The sequence below is a fragment of the Scomber scombrus genome, chromosome 23 (assembly GCF_963691925.1).
Source record: "Scomber scombrus chromosome 23, fScoSco1.1, whole genome shotgun sequence".
Lineage (NCBI taxonomy): Eukaryota > Metazoa > Chordata > Actinopteri > Scombriformes > Scombridae > Scomber > Scomber scombrus.
This window is the reverse complement of record NC_084992.1, coordinates 16,564,790-16,588,600: the sequence shown is the minus strand read 5'-3', so window position 1 is coordinate 16,588,600 and position 23,811 is coordinate 16,564,790. Positions and strand designations below refer to the sequence as shown.

Genomic DNA, 23,811 nt, shown 5'->3' with positions numbered 1-23,811 from the left:
TCTTCTCATTCACACATCTGATAAATCTGGCAAGGAAAGTCTGTCAGCTGTGTCTTCTCCCTTTTTTTGCTTTGTTCAGCTGAATTACTGTACGCTTGACCTCATATCGCCCAACTATTTACCCTCTGATTGGATGAAATTCAATTAGAGCAGTGACCACTGTTTTTGCATGATTGGATACTGTTCTGATGCCAGTATCAAACTAATGAAGTGAAGAGAGATAATGATGAAGCTGACCCGTGGCAATGATTACCAAACTCAGATTTTACAGCCAAGATGAGAAATTATCTGATCGTAAAAAGTGGTGAATGCAGCAGTCCGGAGCAGTCAGATGATAAAGTGCCAAGGAGTAAGTGATAAAGATAGTTTTTTAGGAATTGAAGCTTAAGAATAAAGGGGGTTGGATTCTAAATAAAATAAATCCCTACATCTTGAAAAACAGGCTAATACTGGCTGTAGATGATGATAATAACATTGTTCAATATTTTTTAGGAGATTGGGGTCTTCTGATAATCAGTCAGCCAGCAGAATGCCAATCAGATTTTTCTATCTTATAAAAACACCATATGTATTAGATAAATCACAGTAGCACATACATGTAGTCCTTGTTTCTTTTTATCTAATAATTCAGTACTTTCTCTGTGCAGTACTTCAGGAAGTGCTTGCTGTTGGTCATGAAAACAGAGATGAGTATCGCATATTCTACACAGAAAATACTACACTACGAAAATACTAAATACTAAAGTTATGTATTGTGTTTGCACATTAAAAATAGATGATATTCTTACACAACAACATCTGCATATTATACAAAAACACCTTTTACAAATACTTGTTCAGGAGAGGCAGGAAGCTAGAATACCTCTCTCCTAAAAACTTAAGACAAGATAGACAGAAATACATTAAATTAAACATAATGAAAGGCTACTACATCATAAAGAAATAAAGATAGCCCTCAAGCTCACTGTCCTCATTAATGCGAAATGATCCAAGCCACTTAATCAGGCTCCTTTTGCCCCGGTGGACAATAAGCTGTACCTGTGTCCATTATTGTCAGTGACAATTAGGAGATACAGAGGCAAAAAACCTTTACCAAGGTCATTATTTTACATCTCTGATAGATCAGATATTACAGTGTTTAAAAATAGAAATATTCATGAATGGGAGGGTGTGAGGGTCAAAAAGACTTTCTGTTGCCTTAAGGCAGTGAACTGCAGTAGAGGGTTGTCAAACTGCTAATATAACTCTCATAGACGCTATAGATCAGTGAGAGCTTACAAAGGATTAGTAGAAAGCCACCAGTGACAAACCCGCGACTTGTTTTGGGTCTCAATCCATAGCTTGAGAAACCTGACTCAGACATCATGAAGACACTGCTGTGCAAGAATAATGAGCCAGTTCCTGTCTGCACTGGATCAGGGTAATCTGGTATGATACACACACACAGACACAGATGTACTTAAGTCACTATTAAGGTATTTATAAGACTTACATTCATTTCCTAGAGACTTACCCTTACCCTAACCATAACTACTACTTGCCTAAATCTAAGCCATATCCTGTTCTTTACCTAAACCTGACCTTTATCTAATCCTAACCTCAATCTAACTCTGACTTTAACCACTGACCCAAAAAACAGAATTTTACCAACTGAGGACACGGTTTTTGGCGATAAGTCCCCAATTGCACATGCCGCAATCAGCTGGTCTTAAGTCATACACACACACACACACACACACACACACACACACACACACACACACACACACACACACACACACACACACACACACACACACACACACACACACACACACACACACACACACAGTGATGTCAGAGTGATTAAATCACTAATAGCTTGCGGAGGAGACGATGTGACTCACACAAGCTCTCTGTCTCAGTTCACATCTCCCACCCTCCCTCTCGGTACTCTTTCCAATACTTCCTCTTCTCTCCATCTGACCCTGTTTAACTCATTGCCCCTTCCTTTTATCCTGTCTACCTCTTACTCACTGGCTTTATTCTTTTTTTTCTTTATTTATTAGAATCCCCATTAGCACCAGTATAAGCATTGGCTATTCTTCCCGGGGTCCACCACACATACATTATACACATTTATACACATTTATACACACTATAGCCACATAAACACACAAAACAAAACAGCTGATCTCATCGAATTAACAATCAGGTGCATACCTTATCTCTTCCTTCATCTTCCTCCAACCATCTCCTCCATCATCCTTCACCATCCTAATATCCTGCTCTGCCACAATCTGCCCCTCTTTACACACGGTCCATCTGTCTATCATTCATCCCTCTTTCCTTTTATTAAACTCTCGATTTCTTTTTGCCCTCCACCTCAGCTCCATCCATCTTGCTGCCCCGTCGTCTCTTCCCTTTTATTCTTCCCATCGTAGATATCTTCTGTCTCCCTCTTCATTTTACGGGATGATATATCATCCTTCGCCGTCTTATTGTTCGCCCATCCGTTCCTTCTCACCTCTTCTGCGCTCTCCGTCGCTGCATCACTTCTTCTCATCGCTTCATCCTTTGCCCTCCATCTTTATCACCATTCACTTTATCATCCCTCTCCTGCCTCCCTCTTTCCTTTAAATTCCCCAGTGTTCCTATTTTTTTCTTTCATGTGTGTGTGTGTGTTGGAAAGAAAGCGGGATTACCTAAGATATACAGCATCTTTTATAAGCAGTTATTAGTGTACTCCATGGCTTGTAATTATTGACTTCTTCAGCCTGCTATAAATACATTGCCAGTAGCTTATGGTATAGAGATGACTTTTGGTTTTTAGTGGTTTGTAAATACAAATAAAATGAGGAATAGGAGGTGAAGGGTAAATTGGAGAGAGCGATACACACACATGTGGAGAGGAGAGAAAACATAAACAAACAAAAGAGAAAAGAATGCTTTTAAAACTCTCTCTCTCAGAGGGAAGAAATACTGTAGAGACAGTAAAAAAGAGCGTGATTCAAAAACAGGGGAGGTGATAGAGTTAAAGACAGGAAAGAGGTGACAAGCTGATTGATGGAGGTACAAGCAGGGAGGAAGAAACTACGGCTGAAGCCGATATGGAAGTAGTACTGGAAGTGCAAATACACTGACAGCTGCTGGGTGCTGGATGCTGGATACTGGATGCTGACTCCAAACAAACTCTTATTGAAACAGAGTCAGCTTCTCTCTGGAAATTCTAAAGTCATTATGGTTTCAATCGTTAAATTCAGGCCCTCTGATAACTGTGCTGGTGGTTATATTGGAAATGATTTTTCCATTAATAAGATTTGAAGGCTTTCGCGTCTACCGTGTGAGCATTAATTGTCAGCTGTGATTTAAAGTTTGCTCACTTCCTGCTCGTCTGGGCCGAGGAGTCGTGCAACGCTCATTGTTGCCAGTAAGAGTGATCTTGTGATAGTTAATGTATGTAGCAGTTAACAAATATAACAGTACAATTTGATACACAGTAATAAAATGTGTGGTTCAGTCACGTTCCTCACTCTATATTCCCCCTGATGGTCAATGATTTAAAAAAAAAAAAAACTCTCACAACCTCCAGGTCCTAAACACTTGTGCCGGTATAGTGAGTGATTGATAAAAGATGGATCGACAGACGGAGGGGACACAGGAGGAGAGTGAAGGTGTCAGAGGAAGACGAATAGGTTCAGGGAGAGGCAGTAAATGAGAGCACAGCACAGAGGGAGAAAGACGGATGAACGGAGTGTGTGTGTGTGTGTGGGGAGGGGGGTGAAGCAGAAAGACAGACAGAGACAGATTTTGGGGGAAAAAGGCAGACGGATGAATCGCTGGTAGAAAAGACAAGAGGGAGAGGAAAGGACAGGTGGAGGTGGGGGAACAGGGAGAATGAGAACAAATAATGGCTCGAGGGAAAGAAGAAAAACAAATAGGACAGGAGGAACAGACGAAGGAAGAATGGATGAGGAAAATGGCTCATATTTGGTAAGGCCAACTGTTGGCACCCTGGGTGGTGAATAGAGGGATGAGAGGAGGGAGTGAAGGAGGGAGAAGGAAAGAGAGAAGTGATAATTTTCCTTTGCCTGGAGCAGAGAGAGTGTGTGTATGTGTTTGAGCCTTTGGCAGGCAGCCACATGCTGGCTTGGCAGCGGTTGGCATGGCGATTATATATATCCCATTGCTTAAAGGCCCTCACCTTGAGCCACTAATGTCAGTCAGTCAAACCAAGGTCCCATTACAAGCACACACAGCACTGTGCTTTCACATACATATTTTTGTGAGGACCACCACTGACTGCCTTGATTTTCCAGTTACTAACTTTTTAACAAGCAGCCTTTCACCAGTGGTTGGTTCATCACAAGTTCATACTATGCAGCCAAATCCTGTTCACAGCCACAGAGCTGTATATTGAGTTCTAGCTAGCGGCGGTGAAGGCTGATCCAACCGTGCAAATAGGGCAACAACCCCAAGGCCTCTGAACTCTAGAGGCCTTCAAAGCTGCAGGCTTACTGTGTGTCAAATGGTTTGTTCTTATTTGATGAAAAATGTCAGTCCCATGACTCCAATGCATGACAAAATCCATTACAGTCATTAAACATACAAGGCTATACCATGACTTCATGCAAATCAAATGTCATATGCAGTCAAATGGAAATATGCTTATATAATATAACACTTAAAATCTTGCTTGTATGATTGAACTATCATGAAATATGTTTCCTGGATGTCAGAAGTCTCTACATGTCTTTATTACAGTATTACATCTCTCTGCTTTCCCCTGCAGCTCTATCACTGTAGCTGAAGTAGCTACTTTTAAAAAAGCCTCTCTGTCCATCTCGTGCAGTTAGTTGATTTGGATGACCAAATTACCTCAAATATCACTGTTTGAAATTAAGCTTGGAATACTGGTGCATTAATTTGGAAGAATACCTAAACTATAGGTTTTCCAGTTACATGGTTCAGTTACTATAATTCAGTCCACACACGCCAACCAATCAGAATTGAGAATGTCTGTGGCCACTCTAAGCATAATATTAACCTTCATGATAAAAACCTAAAGGTGGCTATAGTTTATTTCACAATCTTGAGGACTTGGAAAGACTGATTTTTGTTTGGCCATGTGCAGTCAATGCAGGCTTTAAACATCATATTTTTTATGTGCTTACATATTTTTTTATAGGTTAAAATTACACATCTGGCAGGTGGGGACAAAATAGAAGCTGGAACCTGTTCAGTTGACTTCCATTGCTTGTAACCAAAGATGATACTTTAAAAAAGACAAACAAACAAATTGAGAGTGCAGACGAGTGTGCAGAGTTATTTTCAGTTTGTCCTTCTCATAGATGCAACCAATAAATTCACAAGATAGCCAGAGCCAGCTACAGTAGACACTTGGAATCAGAATACTCCCGTAAACTGCACATATACTGGACTACTAAACTTCACAGTTAAAGTGACTGGAATAACTCAAAACAGCTAAAGTAGCTAACTACCCTGCACTACTTTTTACTAGTTACCTTTGACTAAAAATTTTTTTTTTTGCATATTGTAATCATATTCACAAATTAGACATTATAGACATCAAGCAAAAACAAAAAAATCGAATTAATTTAACATCTCACACAGCCCTATTTTAATCAAATAATCACACAATAAACCTGAGACCAGCTATTTTTTCAGTGTAAAATAATCTGTAGAGCTGCAGAGAGCACGGGGGAATGAGGGGTTAATAGGGGCTCAATAGCTCATTTGCTGTGTGTCCAGGATGTTAACCTGGGCATGGTGTCATTATTCAAATGATGCAGCCATAAAAAACAGAGTAGGAATGAATGGTTCAGTATAAACTGTAATGAAAGACTGGAGTAAAATGATACAGATGGTGGAAAACTGTATGTAAATTACATTTATAGCAACATTTTTTATCCCAAAAACAAACAAACAAAAATGGATGCAAGTGAAACTGTGTTAGTGTGCTTTGGCGTGTTATGTCACCCCTTCAAACAGCTTGGTTCTCCATGGCAGCCCCCTATTTGACCAGAGCATAAATATATGATGAGAGGCATTAAAACATACATGAGAACAGACGAGATGGGTGAGATACAGAGAGAGGAGAGGGGGATGAAAGAAAAAGGGATGACAACAGAAAAAGGAGGAGGAAGGACAAGTGTTTGTCGTTCATTTATCTCTTTTTGTCTGTTTGTGTTCAATGTTTCATCATTTTTCCACTGAGGGTAAAGATGCAGAGTGATTAAGGAGAAATTAAGATGAAGTAATGTCTGCTTGTCTGGCAATTTATCTGCGTCTTTTTATCTGTCTCATTTCTCGCCCTTCTCTCCGTCCTTTCGGCTTATTGCAGACGTCCTTTTCTATCTTTCCCACCGTGCGCTTTGACTGCCGAATCTTTCTTTTTGGCTTTAATCTCTCCATCTGTTGGTCCCTGTTGACCGATCCATCCTTCATCCCTACATTTATTGTTTGTTTCTTTATTTCTTATTTCTAAATTTCCCCTTTTTTTCTCATGCCACACTCATCTACATCCGTCTACCCATGTGTGCATCCATCCATCCATCCATCCCTCCATCCATCCATTCATGCTACTCTTCTCGTTTAAGGTTTAATTAAAGGGAAGGGAGAGAGCAGAACTGCCAGTCACAACATTTGACTACATTTTATGAAACAGAACAGCGGGAGAACAGGGTGGCCATTATGCATCTTCATCACCATGGCGACCCCCTAATGACAGCTTCAAGCTGTAAGTCTGTCAAGCTAAAGAGTCTTGGATTGATGTGATGAACTGTATGCAGCTGTTTACAAGTCCTGGTTTTATACGCTCATTAAAGTCCAAAAATGTGTCCTTAAAAATCCAATTTACTGATTTATGTCAACAGCAGGCAAACTGTCACAGTTCCTTGTTGATGTAAACATTGAGAAAATGATAAGAAAAACATAAGAAAACAGAAAAAGATCTTTCTCTATGATTGTACTGTATCTGCAAAGCCAATTAACGTTTTGATTTACCAGCACAGAGGTGATTCCGTCTGTGAAGCATCTTAAATTTATTCTCACTTTTCACAAACTAACACTTGCCAATGTCTCATGCCTGAAGGTCTAAAAGAAGCACTGTTCTTATGTATGAATAATAATTACTTTAACAAGCTCGTTGTCACTGTTCGGGTGACATTTCCTCATCTTTTCTTCACATCGTACCATTTCCCAGGACTGAGCTGTGCCTGGAACGCTTGCTTGGAAAGATGCAAAATGGCCGGCAACACAAGCTGTTACGTAAACTATTACATAAAGTGAAAGTGTTTTGGAAAACCTCTGACCCATGATGAGTGAGCCACATCAGAAAACTCTCAGCTGATTCACACACTCATGCGCTCCCATGAGGTCAGGCCATTTCTTTTTGTAGGAGAACTTTGTGCTTCCTCTGTGTCCGATCTCGTTGAATTCTTTCATCATTTTCTGAATGGGTGCAAATTAGGAGGCAGGGGGAGACAGCTGAAAGTGTGTGTGTGTGTGTGTGTGTGTGTGGTGTGGGGTGATGGCATAACCGTCCGTTTCATATGATTGAACTCATGAGCCTCAATTATTCAGTGAAGCCCTCAGTCCTGACAGTGTGAATCAAATTCAGCAAAAGGTGCTAATGAAGTGTACATTGCTGTAAATGTGTTATACTGTAGAGCTCACAAGCATGCACAACGTATACCAATTCACTTCCTTTCCTTCGTTTTTCTTACTTCCTTTCAAATTTAATGATGTCTCCTACTCTGCTTCATCTCCTGTGTCTCATTTCTTCTTCTGCTCCCCCTTGTAAAGTGTTAAGTGCAGCCTTGTACTTGTTAGACCCTCTCCAAGTAACACAGAAAGAGAGATAGGGGGTTATGCAAACATTGGCAATTAGGACACGTAAAGGAGAAAAGAGGAGCAGTACTTCTTACTCTTCTGCTCAAAATGTAAAGATATCAGAGGAATATATCATGCAAAATTGTAACTGAAATAACACATCTACGGATTACACCCTCCCATGTAAATCCAATGCAGAGTCGTAGGCTTTCTCCAATGTCTAAACCCATACATGCAAATGAAGCATAGTGATTTTGAATTGAGACGGAGGGCGAGAGCTTTGCGGGGGAGATAGATGATGATCAGGGGAGAAATAAAAAGCATCTTCGCGTGCCCTCACATGCAACTGTGCAGATTGTGCAGTATGCTGATGCCACTCTGCATGCGTGTACATGTATGTGTGTGTCAGCTCCGATCTGATCCGCTTTACTTTTAACCCGGTGGGAGAAGTTGTAGTGCAGGCCCCTCATGTGGGCGTCGTTTGAGATCAAACCTCTTCAGAAGCTTCCTCCCCTCCCTCTGAATGGAGCCCAGTCTTTCTTCTCTTCCCGTCGGCTTTCCAGTTTCTCACCGAAATCATCCCTCTTCCTTTCCACCATGGAAGTATCTTCTTTATCTATTTCCTTAAGATGTTGTTCTCTCAACAATCCCTCTCGTTGTTTTTCTAATTACCATTATTCTCCTCCCTTCCACACCTCCTTCTCTTTTCTCTCTCCCCCTTCCTCCTTCTTTTTATCCCATTCTTCCTTCTTAATCCATGCTGTTTTTGTGCTTCTTCTTATTTCTTCTGCCTCCTGAGTCTCTTCTTCTGTCTTTTCCTCCTTCATCTTCATCCTTCTCCTACATCCTCTCCTCTTACTCCCAGAGGATAAGAGTAGCTCCTCTGGATTACAGTGCATCATGCAGATTTGTGTGTGCATGTGTGTGTGTGTGTGTGTGTGTGTGTGTGTGTGTGTGTGGCAATGTAGCATTATGGTGCTTTGTGACATTGCTTAAGCCTGCGCAATTTAATGCAGATACCAGAGCATTAGCATGTACGTTTGTGCGCGCGTGTGTGTGCGCACGAGAGCATGCACTGTGTGTATGCTATATTCCATTTCATGTCTTCCTGTGTCCATGGTTTCCATGCCAACCATACATCCTCCATACTGTACCGCCTGTAAGTGTTTCAGATACTAACACCCCTCCATCCTCTATCATCTCTCTTTCCTGGAGGGTGTAGTTTAGAAAGTACAGAAAGGGCTTAAGTTCTTTCAGCTCTCATTTTTGGGTCTGGAGAGGACTGAAGTTGGATTTTTCCCCATCAAGGTGATGTGATGGACCACTGACGCCTCAGGTGCAGGAATTGGATTAAAGTTGTTGTAGTTGTTGTGCGATACCAATCACTTGTACATTCTGGTTTGCTGGGGCTTATCTACCAAACTCACACACCACAAATGTGTCCATAAAAAAAAACCTCAACACAGAACCAGTAAAATAGCAAATAGCTACTAACAGAAAATAAGAGTGGGCTTCTAACCAGCAGTCATTTTTCTGTGTCCTAATGCCTGATATACTGTGAGAGATTTCATTTATTATTTTGTTGTTTCAAGCAGGCATCAGCAATTTTTTGTTACATAATGGTAGGAAATTACAAGCAACCCTTATATGTTCCTTTATCTTAGAGGTATAAAGTGACAAAACTCTATTTACATGGCAGTTTCATCATGCATTGTAAAGTAATGCTGCCCATCAGTTGAATGATTAACAGTAGTGCATAAACATCTGTCTTTAATTTGACAGGAATAAAATAAAAAAAACACTTTTGTACAAGCTTTCAACCACATCATCTCATAGTCTCTCCTCAGCAGATGGGGTTGCTCATAATGGAAAAAATAACCATAATGTGATTTTCATGTGGTCATATATCAAGTGCAAATCATGACCCCTCCCTCAAACTGCAATTACCAAGCTTAATATTGAAAATTCCAGCTTAACATCTCTCCTCAAATTTATTTCTTCCCTCTTTAAATGTTCATTGGCAACCTGAATCATTTTGTCGATGGATCTGACTTCCTAATTTGAAAAATCCAAACTTTTTGAGCCAAGTATTTCCAAAAGTAGCATAATAGGCAGCTGCTCCCATGTGAACAAACACCTGCTCCGACACTTTTCCCCTCTCACCTTACTCACACACTCATTTTAGCATCTCATCTTCTCAGCTTTACCTCTCCTGCATCACAGCCTCTCCTTCCACATTTTCCTCCGTCCCTCTTCAAATCATGTTATGCACCTATCCATCTCTGTCTGCCCACACACACCAGAGATGCAACTTTATTACTCACCACAGCTAGAGACCACTTATCCACGAGTGTGTATGTGGGAGAGACGGGAGAGAGTGTGTGTTTTGTGCGCTTTCTCATTATGCGCTCGGCGATATCATTAAGAGGGGTAATATCTTTCCCCTTAAGAGCTTTTTATCTCGCCGTCTCTGTTGGCCCGTCTCAAACTGTTTTGTTTGTGTTGCCTCCACTCAGACCAGAAAAGCTGAACACAGGATTTTTATTCAACCTGCCTGCTTGTGTTGAAGTGTGTGAGGTGTGTGTGTGTGTGTGTGTGTGTGTGTGTGTGTGTGTGTGTGTGTGTGTGTGTGTGTGTGTGTGTGTGTGTGTGTGTGTGTGTGTGAGACAAAGAGAGGAAGATTCTGACCAAGTCTTGTCACTTTATTGCACGCAGTTGTGCTCTATGTTTTGACCTTTCTGCACCTTCTACTATCATTGAAGTCATTGCTGATAGTTTTGTAGTTAATAGTGTAGAACTACATTAACAGTTATTTGTGTTGCAGCCTGTAGTTGGAAGTACATTCAATTCATATGCAACCTGTATTATCCTTTATTTAAAGAGAAGGGAAAGAGAGATCAGCTGTCATGTTTTAGCTGCTGGTTGCTGCATTTAGCTCAGGTTGAAACAGCCAATGCTGGCAGAAACAAATTGGACAGTGAAAACCAGGCATTTAAAGGCGAGTAGACTGAGAAGATAGGCATTCATACGTATCCGAGGGAAGCACCAAGACCAGAGTGCTGATACTGATTGTGAATGTTGCTCCTGTGTGTAACTGTTAGCAGAAACACAGTTTTGGAATGACACTGACCCAAAGTATATGTTTACTGCAGATCTGTATCGCCACTGATACAAATCCATCTTATCGGATCTGTGCATCCCCACACAAAACTGAACCAGCTGATATCAAACTTAAATTCTTCCTGAATTTAAAAACTGGGGCATCATTTCAATCCGTCCAACACCTTTCAGTCTGCCTTGAATGATTCTTGGATGTATTTACCCTCAGCTCTTTTGAGATCAAGGCACATTAGATGATTAAGGGCGTTTTTTTTTTTTTTAGATGTGCACCTTTTAGTCCCATTGAATTAGCATCTGGGTCATTTTCCCCCTCTGATGAGGTTACTTTGGGCAGGTGTGAACACAGCAACCGTAGTCAAGTTTGGGCCAAAACAGTGTACATAGAGGTTTTATAAGTTAAATACGTCTCACTTAATCCAACCTTCCTGGGATTGTGACAGTGGAAATTTTGCAAGTGTACCTCTAATCCGTTAATCCTGTGTTGTTGATTTTGTTGTTGTTGTTGTTCTACCGTACAGTGCTGCTCATTAAGAGACTAGTCAAGATAAATGTCTTCCTCCGCCTCTCCCTTTCCATTAGTCTTAAGGAAGTAGTTCAAGCTACTTTAGGATTGCAGCGGCTTTGTGGCTTGCATTGTTGTTCAACTTCCACACTTTAAACTATAACATTTTTACTGTCTGAGTTTTATTGTGTTGCAGCAGTTCTCTCACAACTCTGTGTGTGTGTGTGTGTGTGTGTGTGTGTGTGTGTGTGTGTGTGTGTGTGTGTGTGTGTGTGTGTGTGTGTGTGTGTGTGTGTGTGTGTGTGTGTGTGTGTGTGTGTGTGTGTGTGTGTGTGAAAGAGAGATTTAGAGCATCCGCCAAAAGCAGTAACGGTAAAAAAGGAGTGTGTGTATAAATCAACCTCACTCAAGAAAATGAGTTGTTTGTTGCAAAGATGCGCGCACACACACACACACACACACACACACACACACACACACACACACACACACACACACACACACACACACACACACACACACACACACACACACACACACACAAACACACAGACACACACTCAAAAATATAGGAGCCAGTCTTTCATTGCCGGAAAACAGACATATGCACACACACTCAAGAGCAGGGCGTCCAGTGCTTGTAAATCAAAAGTAAAACTGGAGCCAGAGGAAAATGGAAAGAGATGGAGACAGAGATATAAAGGGAGGTCGTGACCATTAAGTAATGCTACGAGGTCTCAGCTAATCAAATCAAACTGTCACTCAATCATTTACTTTGAAAACAAGTTTAGAGCCACAAAAACACACACACACACACACATACGCACACACACACACACACACACACACACACACTCTGCAGCGACATAAAACGTATCCATAAAATTGATTTAAAGCCATCTTGATTCTGTTTGGGGCTTTTCAATCAACAATACCTTTTGTTGACCTTTTTTCACTCTGCCTCTCGGTCTCTATTTCTGGCAGGGCAAGTTCTGTGTTCAGTGAACTTGGTATATGTGTGTGTGTCTGTGTTCTGTGACAGTCTATTGACAGACCGGGGCATTGAGGCTACTGTCTGACAGAGGAACTTCCTGGGGAGCAGGTGTCAAAAAGTAACAAGGTAGAAATATAAAGAGAAGGCGAGACGGAGAGAGAGAGAGAAAGAGAGAGAGAGGAGGGAAGAATGAAGTAGTGTGTTGCATATTCTGTAGAGCTGTAACAACATCCATTCAATAGAAAAAACAGCTGGATTATGGGTGAAATATTAAGGAAAGATAATCATTCAGTGCTGGAGACTTCATCTAGTTGGAATTGTCATAATACGTTTGTATCCAAGAGCACATGTTGGCAGCTTCATCAGAGATAAGTGACCACCAGAATTTTAAAGAGAAGCTTAAAACTCTATAATTTGTTAAAATGTCAGTCTGCCGGTAGCTTGGTCCTCCACTTTCTTCCAGTGAATTTTTAACTGATGATGTATTAAAAGGTATCTATTGTGTTGGTTTTTTGTTATGTCATCTATTCCCCAGGGCTCTGGCATCATTGCTGTCTTAACATCAAGCCACCACAATGGAATTATGTCTTGGGCTTGTGCCATCCTTTACATTTTTCTAGTTTTGTGAGTGCATGTCCCCCATTTCATACTGACAGACACAATAGGCTACTGGACCCCAATAGAGAAAAATCTTATAATTGCTGACTTTCAATTCTCTGGCTGAAGCACACAAAAGCATTGCAGATTAACAGTTTTCCAAGTGCTCCCTGTTTAAACTACATAGAGGATCATGGAGGGTTTTAAAGGCTCAATCCATAACAATTAATTCAATTACAGATACAGTATATTCACAAGTATAATTGAAGGCTGATGCTGGGATTGAATCCAGCCTCCTGTGAGAAATGAATGGTTTAATAAAATAATAATTTGAGAACAAATAAAAAACAGTACGAAAGAATGTGGTTTATGTGATTAGAGCCGGTGAAAAAAAATCAGTAAGAGAGGGAAAGATGTGAAGAGGAGGCTAAAAAAAGATGGACAGGGCATGAAGATAGAGATGGAGAGAGATGGGAGTAGTGCTACAACCAGCACCAACTATGAATAATGAAAGCACTGGAGCCAACGTGTGTGTGTGTGTGTGTGTGTGTGTGTGTGTGTGTGTGTGTGTGTGTGTGTGTGTGTGTGTGTGTGTGTGTGTGTGTGTTTTGTTGTGCATTAATTGGCTAGAAAATCCCCCAAGTGTTTACTGGGAACATGATTTTTTAATGTACTGTATATCATGGTTGTGTACACTGGACTGAATTATGTGTGTGCGTGTGTGTGTATGTATCTCTTGTGAAGCATGAGTGTACTATATGTGGGGGTGGCTGGCTGTCTGTTTGTACTAACAGCAATCTACGTCATTTGTATAATGTACAACATGAGTAGCATTAAGGGCTTGTCAGCTGTGCGTCTGTGTGTGTGTGTGTGAACTCAGTGTGTATTGTACTGTAACCCTTCATCTCAGCAGAGTTTATGCATTACTCATACACTAAACCTTTCTTTCTTTCTTTCTTTCTTTTGTTCAGTTTATTTTAAATGGAAGCAGTTTAGTGTGAAAATAATAAGGCATTAAAGACAAATACACAAGTAGATGTTTTTTTCCTCTTCTGCTTCACATCCAACTCAACAATATTTTCATATTGTTTCCAACTGTTGTTCGTTGTGCGTCGGCCACTCAGGCTGACGCACTGCTGTAAATAGTCAAATCCAGCCAGTTTTACCCACTGTTGCCGTGACAGCTCACCAATGAAAAACAACGCACTTCCACCTCTCCACATCTCCATCACTCCCATCTCGCATCCCTCCTTCCTCCCTCTTGTTCTTCTCTGTTGAACCGAGTCAACATGGCTGATAGTGAAGCATATGATGACACAACCAGGTGGAAGTGAATGCTCTCTCTTCCTCTCGACCTGTCAGATACAGATGGGATGTGGAGATGAAGATAATATTCTCTGAGTAAAACTGATGCTATTTACATAAAAACATCAGAAGTGATGAACATGCCATGTGCTTTTAGTCAGTTCTACAGTAGGCGAGTGACTGTGGATTATCAAAAACTACAAGCACATTTCATTTCAAACTTAACTCTTAGCTGGCGTTTCTTTTGTTCCCCAGTATGTATGTAAATACATTGTTCATTTAACATATTTGGATATTTTGTGGCTCTTATAATAACAATATAATATCATACATGCCAGAAACTATTATTATTGATTTACTTTAACTTATTGCTACATTAATTAACTTTTATTGTGTTGTATCGCTGGGTGACACATCCAATCATATTACTTGGGTTCACAAAAAAATGTTGTCATTCCTATGTAGCTTATATAACATGCACAAGATGCATAAAATGACATGATAACAAGAAAGTATATAAAAAAGAGAATGCAAACAAACAAAAGGAAATTGCCTATATTACACTTGAGTTCATATCTGTCAGTAGTAAACTCTGTACTGTGCAGCACCTCTTAGCATAGCAGCTATCTTTGCTACCATCATCTGCACACAGGCTTTTCTACATTTATATATAGATTGACACGTTATGTAAAGTTGTCTGACTTTTTTGCCTAATGTACAGTATTTAAAATAAAATTCAGCAACGCTCTGAAATACAGAGTTATGCAATACTGTTCTGACGACAGTGTCTTATCTTATCTTATAATCATATCTCATATCTTAGTCTTGGCTCTTCCTTGTTTAATCATTCACTATTCCTGACACTCAGTAGTGAAGTATTGTGAGCAGAAAATGGAGATTTTAGGGAAATGATCAGTCTACATAATCACTTACAGGTGTGGAGTGGCACCATTTTTATAATTCTTGCACCTATGAAAGTATTACATTGTGCAGTTTATAGCAGAAACTAGAGTACATGACATGGGTACTACTTTTTTTGTTCCATTGTAGGATTTTTTTGATGGCACTATATAGAGTAGTTAGTAGTAAAGTATACAGTCAGAATAGTCAGATAAAATGGCAGGCAGTGAATGGAGTGCACTATGTAGTAAAAAGGGATTTCAGATGTAGTCTAAGTCTACTAAAGCACTGCTGCATACGGCTATTTTTGAATATGCCCACACTCTTTTTTTTTTCAATTTAGTTGTTAAAGTCCAATTGCTGCATGTGTCCCCTCAAAACTATGTGCGTTGCATTTTGGGTCTCTCCCGTGGGTGCTTCTAATTGAAAAAGTCTCAACTGTGGCTGTGCTGCACATTGCATCACTGTCAGCTGGAGAAAAAATGTTCTTAGCTGAAGCCTGAGGGGGAAGCGAGCAGCCTACTTCACTTTCCTGCTGAGCAACTTCAACTCGGGCATCAGTCTTCATCTTTGCATAGCCTCCTCAACATTTTAGTGATACAATCTCTTGTGTCACTAATGGTTAGTTAGCTTATGGTTGCACAATTACTGCAGATAGTTGTGTGGAAATGAGTACGATGTAGCAGTACTTACATATGCAGCTGTGTGATGGGGTGACACTGAGTTTTAATGGTTGCTTTATGCACACTGTGAACACCCTCTTATTATGAGGGAGATCATAAAGCTAAAAAGGTTAATGATGTTAAATACACTCGCCGAGTCTCATCCTTCTCTTCTCTTTTCAACAGGAAGATCATTGAGGTGAAGATTATTGATGACGAAGAGTATGAGAAGAACAAGACCTTCATCATTGAGCTGGGGGAGCCCGTCTTGTTGGAAATAGGACAGAAACATGGTGGGTTTGCATGCACATCTACTTTGTGTGTTTAAGTGTGTGTGTGTGTGTGGTTGACCACAGAGAATATCAAGAAGCCACAGCAGGGAACAGGGACAAGAAAAGAGTGACAGACAGCAGAGTCTTTATTTAACCGCCCCCAGTCTCAGACCTCCTGCACATCTATCACTTTCAAACAGGGTGAGACCTGCATTGATTGTGTGGAGCCCTCTAATCCAAACTTAGATTAACTGAGGAAACATTTTACTTTTAAACCACTTGGAGAGGAGTTAAGAAGCAGCGGGCGTGCGCTGTGAGGTGTATAAAAATGACGACTTCATTGTTATATTGTGTCAGATCACACAGACAGTCAGGAAAACAGGAATAATAACGACTCCCTGATCAGTATTTGGTCCATTTCATTACCAAACACACATATATAGGTTTAACATATGAAGAAACAGGCTGAAAATGTCCATGTTTGCATGAACACACTGGGGTCATAGTAACAAATATGCCAGGTTCTTATACAGAGAGAAAAGGGCAGATTGAACACAATTTGCAGTTCATTCCTGCCTAATGGACAATTTTGATCACGTTCCCCTTCTCTGTGGCAGTTCTGCCCTGTCATTTCACAAAAAGAGCTCTGATATCCATGAATCTAAAACATCTAAGACCTTTAGTGTTTTTTTTTTCAAGAATGTCTGAAGCCTTAGTTTTGAAAACCTCATTAGAGCAGGCTGACTTCTAATCTCTAACAAGTGTCTCAAGGCTAAAGAGAGCCAATGCTCAAAGTCAATAAGTAATTTCTGTTGAAATAAATTCCACTGGGCTGAAAGCTTACAAATTAGAAAAAAATAACGGGAAGAAATCTGGAGTAAATTTCCTTATTCCATTTCACTTATAGAGACATTTTCTTATACTTTACACATTGTATGTCTAATATCTTGCACATGAAGTATCTTGCTCTTTCACACACATACAGGAATTCATCCCAATATACAAAAGTTGGGCTGCAGCTAATGATAATTTATATTATCAATTATTTTGACCTCAGGTTTTGCCTTACACTTATATTACTAGTACTAACTAGCTTTACACTGCAGGACAAGAACATTTGCGTCTTTGTTTTCATGTCTTCTACATGGATCAGCAGTTGGTGAGGATCAAGGGCTTATTTCAGACCCTTTTACACGTTGCTCAATTTCAAACAAGTTAGTTGGGAAAAGACGAATTAAGCTAGTGTCAGCATTTTCAACTGACTCACTGAGCTAACGTTAGCTTGATTTTCTGGCTTGCCAGACACATTGCTAAAGAAATTAATAAAAACAATTAGTGATTGGATAGAGTGATAAATCTGCCACTGTTGTCATTGTAAACTGTGTATGTGCTTTGCAAGAACAAAAAGGAAAGCCCAGTGCCAGGATGAAGTGACTGAGGGGGCTGTTAAAAGTTGTGAGACGGCAATTTTTTTGCATAAAATAAGATTCACTGATATAAAAAGCAACAGCTTTTTTTTGGAAATCTTGTCTTTTTTTTTTTTTTAAAGCATGCACCCAGCACTGTCCATGGTGCTGAAACCACCACTAAGTGATAGTCACGTATATCTCGTTCCTTTTTTTTTTGTGAGTTCTGCTATTTTTCTCCATATACTTAAAGGTTGAACAGAGGGGGCAACAAATGCAACTTAGTGGGCTATAAGCCACTTTAAAGAACCACTGTGTAGGATTGAGTGGCATCTAGCAGTGGGGTTACACATGGCAGCCAAGTAAATACACCTCCCCTCACCATTCCCTTATAAGCATAGGAGAAACTACGGTGGCCACAAAACTTAAGATAAATGCAAAAAAAAAAACTGTGACACTTGTGAAAGAACCTCTCTAATGTTTGGTTTGTCCATCCTGGGCTACTGTAAAAAAAATTTTTAAAAATGGTGCAACTTGGCAGGCTTCATGGGAGAGGACTTGCTCCGTATGTACATATAAAGGGGTTCATTCTAAGATGATGAAAACACTACAATTCTTATTTTCCAATGATTATACACTAATGAAGATAAAATTATGAATATTATATCCCACTTCTGCCATAGATCCCCCTAAATCATCCATACTGGTCCTTTAAGACCCCTTGTGGCCCTGGGCCCACAAACAAGGCAGAAATAAGTAAGGGGGATGGGGCTTCACTAAGAAACAAGTTCAAGCATCCCTTCTGTACGGTTGTCCCAACGAACCAGTAGAAGTTGTTCACAACATCCTTCATCACGTTGCTACAGCACATGCAAGCAGTGGCAGTTGTGTTTGATGGAGTGCCAGCCAAGTTAGAAACAGCACCAGCGGGGATTGAAACCCCAGCCTCCATGGCGGTCGAGTGTTTTATCTCTCGCTCTCTCTTACACACATACAGACTCTTCCTGGTAGAGCGAGGGTCCACACTAGATGTCAGACATGAGGAGCCAAAAGCCCGGGGCGTGTTTTGTTACAGAGGAAATTGGTTTTATAACACTGTCACATAGCGAGTTTACTGACATTTACACATGCTCAGCCACACACATACTGTATCACATACTGTACAGTGCTTTTCAATTACGGTGAATCTACACTGATAACAGCTGACTCAATTAATGACTGTCACTGTGTGTGAGGAAAGAAGGGGGACACATATGAATCAATGGTGTGATGTGTAGTGGAACTTATGGTAATGGAGAGATAGAAATGTCGTTTCATGGGGGGAAAATTTAAATTACTTCATATTTGTAATAACATAGGATGCTTGATAGCTTGGATTTCCCATGCAGCACATCAGTGTTTGAATATTAGCATTTATATTATGATCTTCCACAACTGCTTGCACATGTTCACTGAAATGATACCCCAGTTATACAAAATAAGACCAATGACATAAATAAATTACATGATTTGATTTCAGATGGTGCACAAACGCTGATGAGTCAGACTTTATGGAGATTAATGTTGTGTAAAAGCAGCTGACTAATGCTTGTAGCTTTATAGAATCTGGTTAAGAGATAATTTGCTTTGTGACATTTTGTTTATGTAACATAACAGCGCAAGTGATTGGAGAACATTGTTTTCTTGGGACAAATAGATTGAATAGATAGAATTAAATCAGTGTTTTGTTATTTGTTCTTGCATTCAAACACTTCAGAATCTTTTCAACGTAATAAAAACATGTAGATATGGCCTCATGCTGTCCAGTTTCCGAGCATTTCTCAGTCGAAATGCAAAGGATCTCAGTTATTCAACACAGTCTATTTCATAAGTGAAGGCAGCATTATGTCAGCGTGTGAGAGGTTGGCAATGAATTTTTGAAATTAGCAGTATGCCAGAAGATGAGGCAACGTCTGACTGCAGCTAACACCTAACTGCTTTCAGACTCTACATTTAACACTATGGAACCAGGGCTGTAAAAATACTGAGATCATGCAACATATATCTGGCATTTTTTGTATTTTTTGTATTTTTTATAAAATGACTAAAGACATGTGCATGGAAGCAAAGAAAGCAGGTCCTATAAAACATTTGATGGTGAATCACGACATCTGTGACCTTTTTCCATCAAGCACACCACAAATAAAAACAACAACAACAAAAACATGGTTATGCAATGCCATATTCAATATAGGAAATGTCATTGCACTGCAGCTTCTTATTCATAATGTCTTACGCAATAAATATTTGGAGTAATTGTTTTGTTGTTTGGTTAAATGTTATGTCTTGTTATGTAAGTGAAACAGTGGGATCTCAGAGGCTTGGGATGCAAGACAGAATTAAGAAGAATATGCTGATAATAAAATCAATAAAATCAAATACTGGACCTGAGGCCTAAATTTAATATAAAAGTTAATGCTGTCAGTGATCAGACTATTTCCACATCAGATTTTTACCTAAGTTTATATTTGGTAGGAAGTTATAGCATTCAATCATCCACTTTCCCACTTTTTTTGCCGTAAATATAAGCTCCTATATGTGGGTTCCTTTGAATTGGTGCTGTATAAACCAATCCTGACTGATTCATGGCATCCTGCGGTCTCCTAGGTGACTCCAATGAGAACAAGCCACTGGTGGGAGCAGATGACGAAGAAGTGGCTAAAATGGGCTGTCCCAGCCTGGGTGAACACACACAAGTAGAGGTGGTCATAGAAGAGTCCTACGAGTTTAAGGTAAGTGTGTGTGTGTTTGTGCTCATAGTATATCGACATTTCATTAACAGGAATGTGTTTGTGTGTATGCATGTGAGTGTAATTTTACCACATTTTCCCTTAAATGTTGTACATGATGCGTTTCAGAACACTTCAGCAGCACATCAGTATAAATATTAGAGAGTTAACTGACTTAAAGTGAATGCTGCCTCACTCTAGAAGATAAATGATTCATTTGGTTCGCGTGTAATAGACTCTCTAATGAGATGCTTGTCATTTTGATAGCAGACACGCAGAAGACAACAAATCATTTATTTAAAGCGAGCTGTCTTCTTGTTTTTGCGCAAAACAGGCCCGAAAGCGAAGAAGCACAACCTTAAGCTGCAAGTTAACGCTGCACCATTCCTCCAGCAATTAAAAAAATAGATTGGCTCAGTCGTTATCATAAATATTCTATGTTGGAAGGCATGCATTTTTAAATTTGATCAGTCTGCGATTCAGCCCTCAATCATTGTTTTCATTACTTTGCATACTGACATCATGTAACACTTTGTGAAGTTTTCATTTTTGCTCATTTCCACATGATTTTGCCTGTCATTTGTGATTTTTGTGTTGAAAATATAACCAATCATGCTGTTTACATTTGTTGCACATTTCATTTGCTTATTTGTTCATTTGCGTCATTTTGTGTGTGTGTGTGGATGTGTGTGTGTGCAGAAAGCAGTAGATGAGCTTATTTGGCGGGCTAAAAAGGTTACACGTTTTTCTTACTCTTTACTTTGCCTGTGCATGCACTTTTTCTGTCTACTGTATCATACTGAACTGTTGTAATAGTGTCTGGGTCCAACACCACATCCTGATTTATAAATCCCCCAACTGTCATCATACATTGGGATTAATTTGCAATATTTCTTATAGAGACTGCTGATGCACAGTGAAGTTTGTGTTTTTTATGACGTCTTTTTAGTGATTGGATAGTGAGATTTTCTCCTCACCGAGCACTTGCCAGCTGAGTTATGATAATGACTGCTGTTGCGATGCTCCATAGCTGCTGCGAGGTGTTTCGCATCAACATTTTCTATTATTCCCCATCCTTGCTGCTTTAAACAGGAAACTCAACCAAGCTTGCCTGAAGGCTTTTCCTAGATTTCATGGGGAGCATCAGTCGAACGTGGCATCACAACCGATTTCACAGCAATGTATTAATTAGCACATCCTGTACTTTGAGTTTTCAGTGATATAACTGACTTTTCACATTTTTCTTAGTGACATGGTAACTAATTGAAAGGCTTGAAATCAGCATTTTCCCCTTTCTGTGTGGCTGCAAGTGGGTTAACAACTTGAGGGTTATATCTTTCCTCTTCTGCCTTGTTTGTATGCACTTGCATGTTGGCTTTGTGTGTGTGTGTGTGTGTGTGTGCGTGTGTGTGTGTGTGTGTGTGTGTGTGTGTGTGTGTGTGTGTGTGTGTGTGTGTGTGTGTGTGTGTGTGTGTGTGTGTGTGTGTGTGTGTGTGTGTGTGTGTGTGTGTGTGTGTGTGTGTGTGTGTAGAATACTGTAGATAAGTTGATCAAGAAGACAAACCTGGCCTTGGTGGTGGGAAGCAGCAGCTGGAGGGAGCAGTTTGTCAGTGCCGTTACCGTCAGTGCAGGTAAAAGACCCGCACGCACGCACACACACGCACACACACATACACACACGCGGTACACAAGGCATCATGTAAATTTATGAACAGTGGTTTTGGTTAACATGTCTCTTGACTTCATTTTGTGAAACCGATGGATGATGAGAAATTTCATTTCTTGAAAATTTGCTTCAGCATTATATTTTGAACTTTTCATGAATTTATTTTAATCTATTCATAGTTTTCTTGTTGTGCAGGTTTCGCTGTCATTTCACATCTTTAATACCCAATATATACTATTTGATCTCAATTAACATAACAAAGGGATATTTTTTTCTTTAGACCTGCTGTATAAAATAGATGAAGACAGTTTGCAAATATGCTGTTTTGCTTTGTTGCTTTGTTGTCTCTATGGAGTTACAGCCAGAAGCCAGTTAGCTTTGCTTAAAGACTGCAGACAGGAGAAACAGCTAACCTGTTTTTGGTAACAAAATCTGCGTGCAAGAACCTCTAAAGCTCTCTAATTAACATGTTATAAATGGAAAAATATATATGAATTTCAAATAACATACAAATGACAAGATATCATGCTGTATCTCCCTTTTTCTAGTCTCTATGCCAAGTTAAAGCTGTAGTGTGGGACCTTTGTCTCCCCCTTCTGGCAGTGAAAGTAAAGGGAGGCGCTCTGCTGTGATTGCGCTGATTCATGAATGCAGCTCGCTGTCATGCACACAAGGGCCAGTAAAAATTGATATATTTTGACGATCCATCGGCCCAAAAATGAATTTTAATGGTCCACCTCCATTACATCACTGGCTGTAACCTACTATTGCGGCTATAAAACGGTGAATACATTGTTTTGAACCTCACATATCCTCTGCAAAATGATTCATTTCACTATCAGAATTTGATCTATCCTGTACCATAATATTTGGAAAGTCCAGAAGTGAACAATAAACAGCCAAATGGCCATCACAGGAATATCGATCGAATATCGAATATTGATTTAAAAATTCTGTTTTCTGTGATATACAGACAGATTTATGTGGCCGTGATAGGCTTAGTCAGCACTCATTTGGCAAGGCCTTGAATGTAATGGACATTCATTTATATGTAAAATTTCCGCACTGCAGGTTTAAGCTAACCATCCTTGCTCAGTCTCTATATTTGATGGACAGATATTAGAGTAATGTACATATCTCATCTAACTCTTGCCAAGAAAGCAAATAGTGTATATTTCCTAAATGTTGATATATTCCTTTAATCGGATATGTAAAGTTCCGTCTCTCAGTTTATCTGCCTCCTTTTACTTTACTTGCAGACACTGTATTTTTTTTAACTCACCTTTCTCTTCCTTCCTTTCAATCACTCACTCCATCTGAAGGAGACGATGATGAGGAAGAAAGTGGCGAGGAGCGACTGCCATCCTGCTTCGACTACATCATGCACTTCCTCACTGTCTTTTGGAAGGTTTTGTTCGCCTTCGTCCCGCCCACAGAGTACTGGAACGGCTGGGCCTGCTTCATCGTCTCCATATCACTCATCGGCGTCCTGACGGCAGTTACCGGTGACCTGGCATCACACTTCGGCTGCACGATAGGGCTGAAGGACTCGGTGACAGCTGTGGTGTTTGTGGCGCTGGGCACGTCGGTGCCAGGTGAGGCAGGGTGGAAGGGTTCTAATGTGTGTGTGTAGAGTGATTATTATCTATGTTTGCGATTTCACCCACTTCTTTCTTCCCATAACACTCAAAAATTCCTTTCAAACAAAAACTTTTTCAAAGTCTTGATTTTGGTTAAAATTGTAATTACCAAAAATGTACTCCAGTAGATTCATTTAATTTTCCAA

At 40.0% G+C, this 23,811-nt stretch overlaps 1 protein-coding gene across 1 annotated transcript in view; it reads left to right on the top strand.

The window, feature by feature from the left end:
- The window catches only part of LOC134005490 (sodium/calcium exchanger 1-like), a 48,060-nt gene that overhangs the window by 19,593 nt on the left and 4,656 nt on the right, over positions 1-23,811 (top strand). The window contains exons 11-15 of the mRNA XM_062444415.1: positions 16,100-16,206; positions 18,758-18,772; positions 20,238-20,362; positions 21,891-21,990; positions 23,348-23,620. Of these exons, the coding sequence (XP_062300399.1) occupies positions 16,100-16,206; positions 18,758-18,772; positions 20,238-20,362; positions 21,891-21,990; positions 23,348-23,620 (620 nt within the window). The remainder of the gene's footprint in view (positions 1-16,099; positions 16,207-18,757; positions 18,773-20,237; positions 20,363-21,890; positions 21,991-23,347; positions 23,621-23,811) is intronic.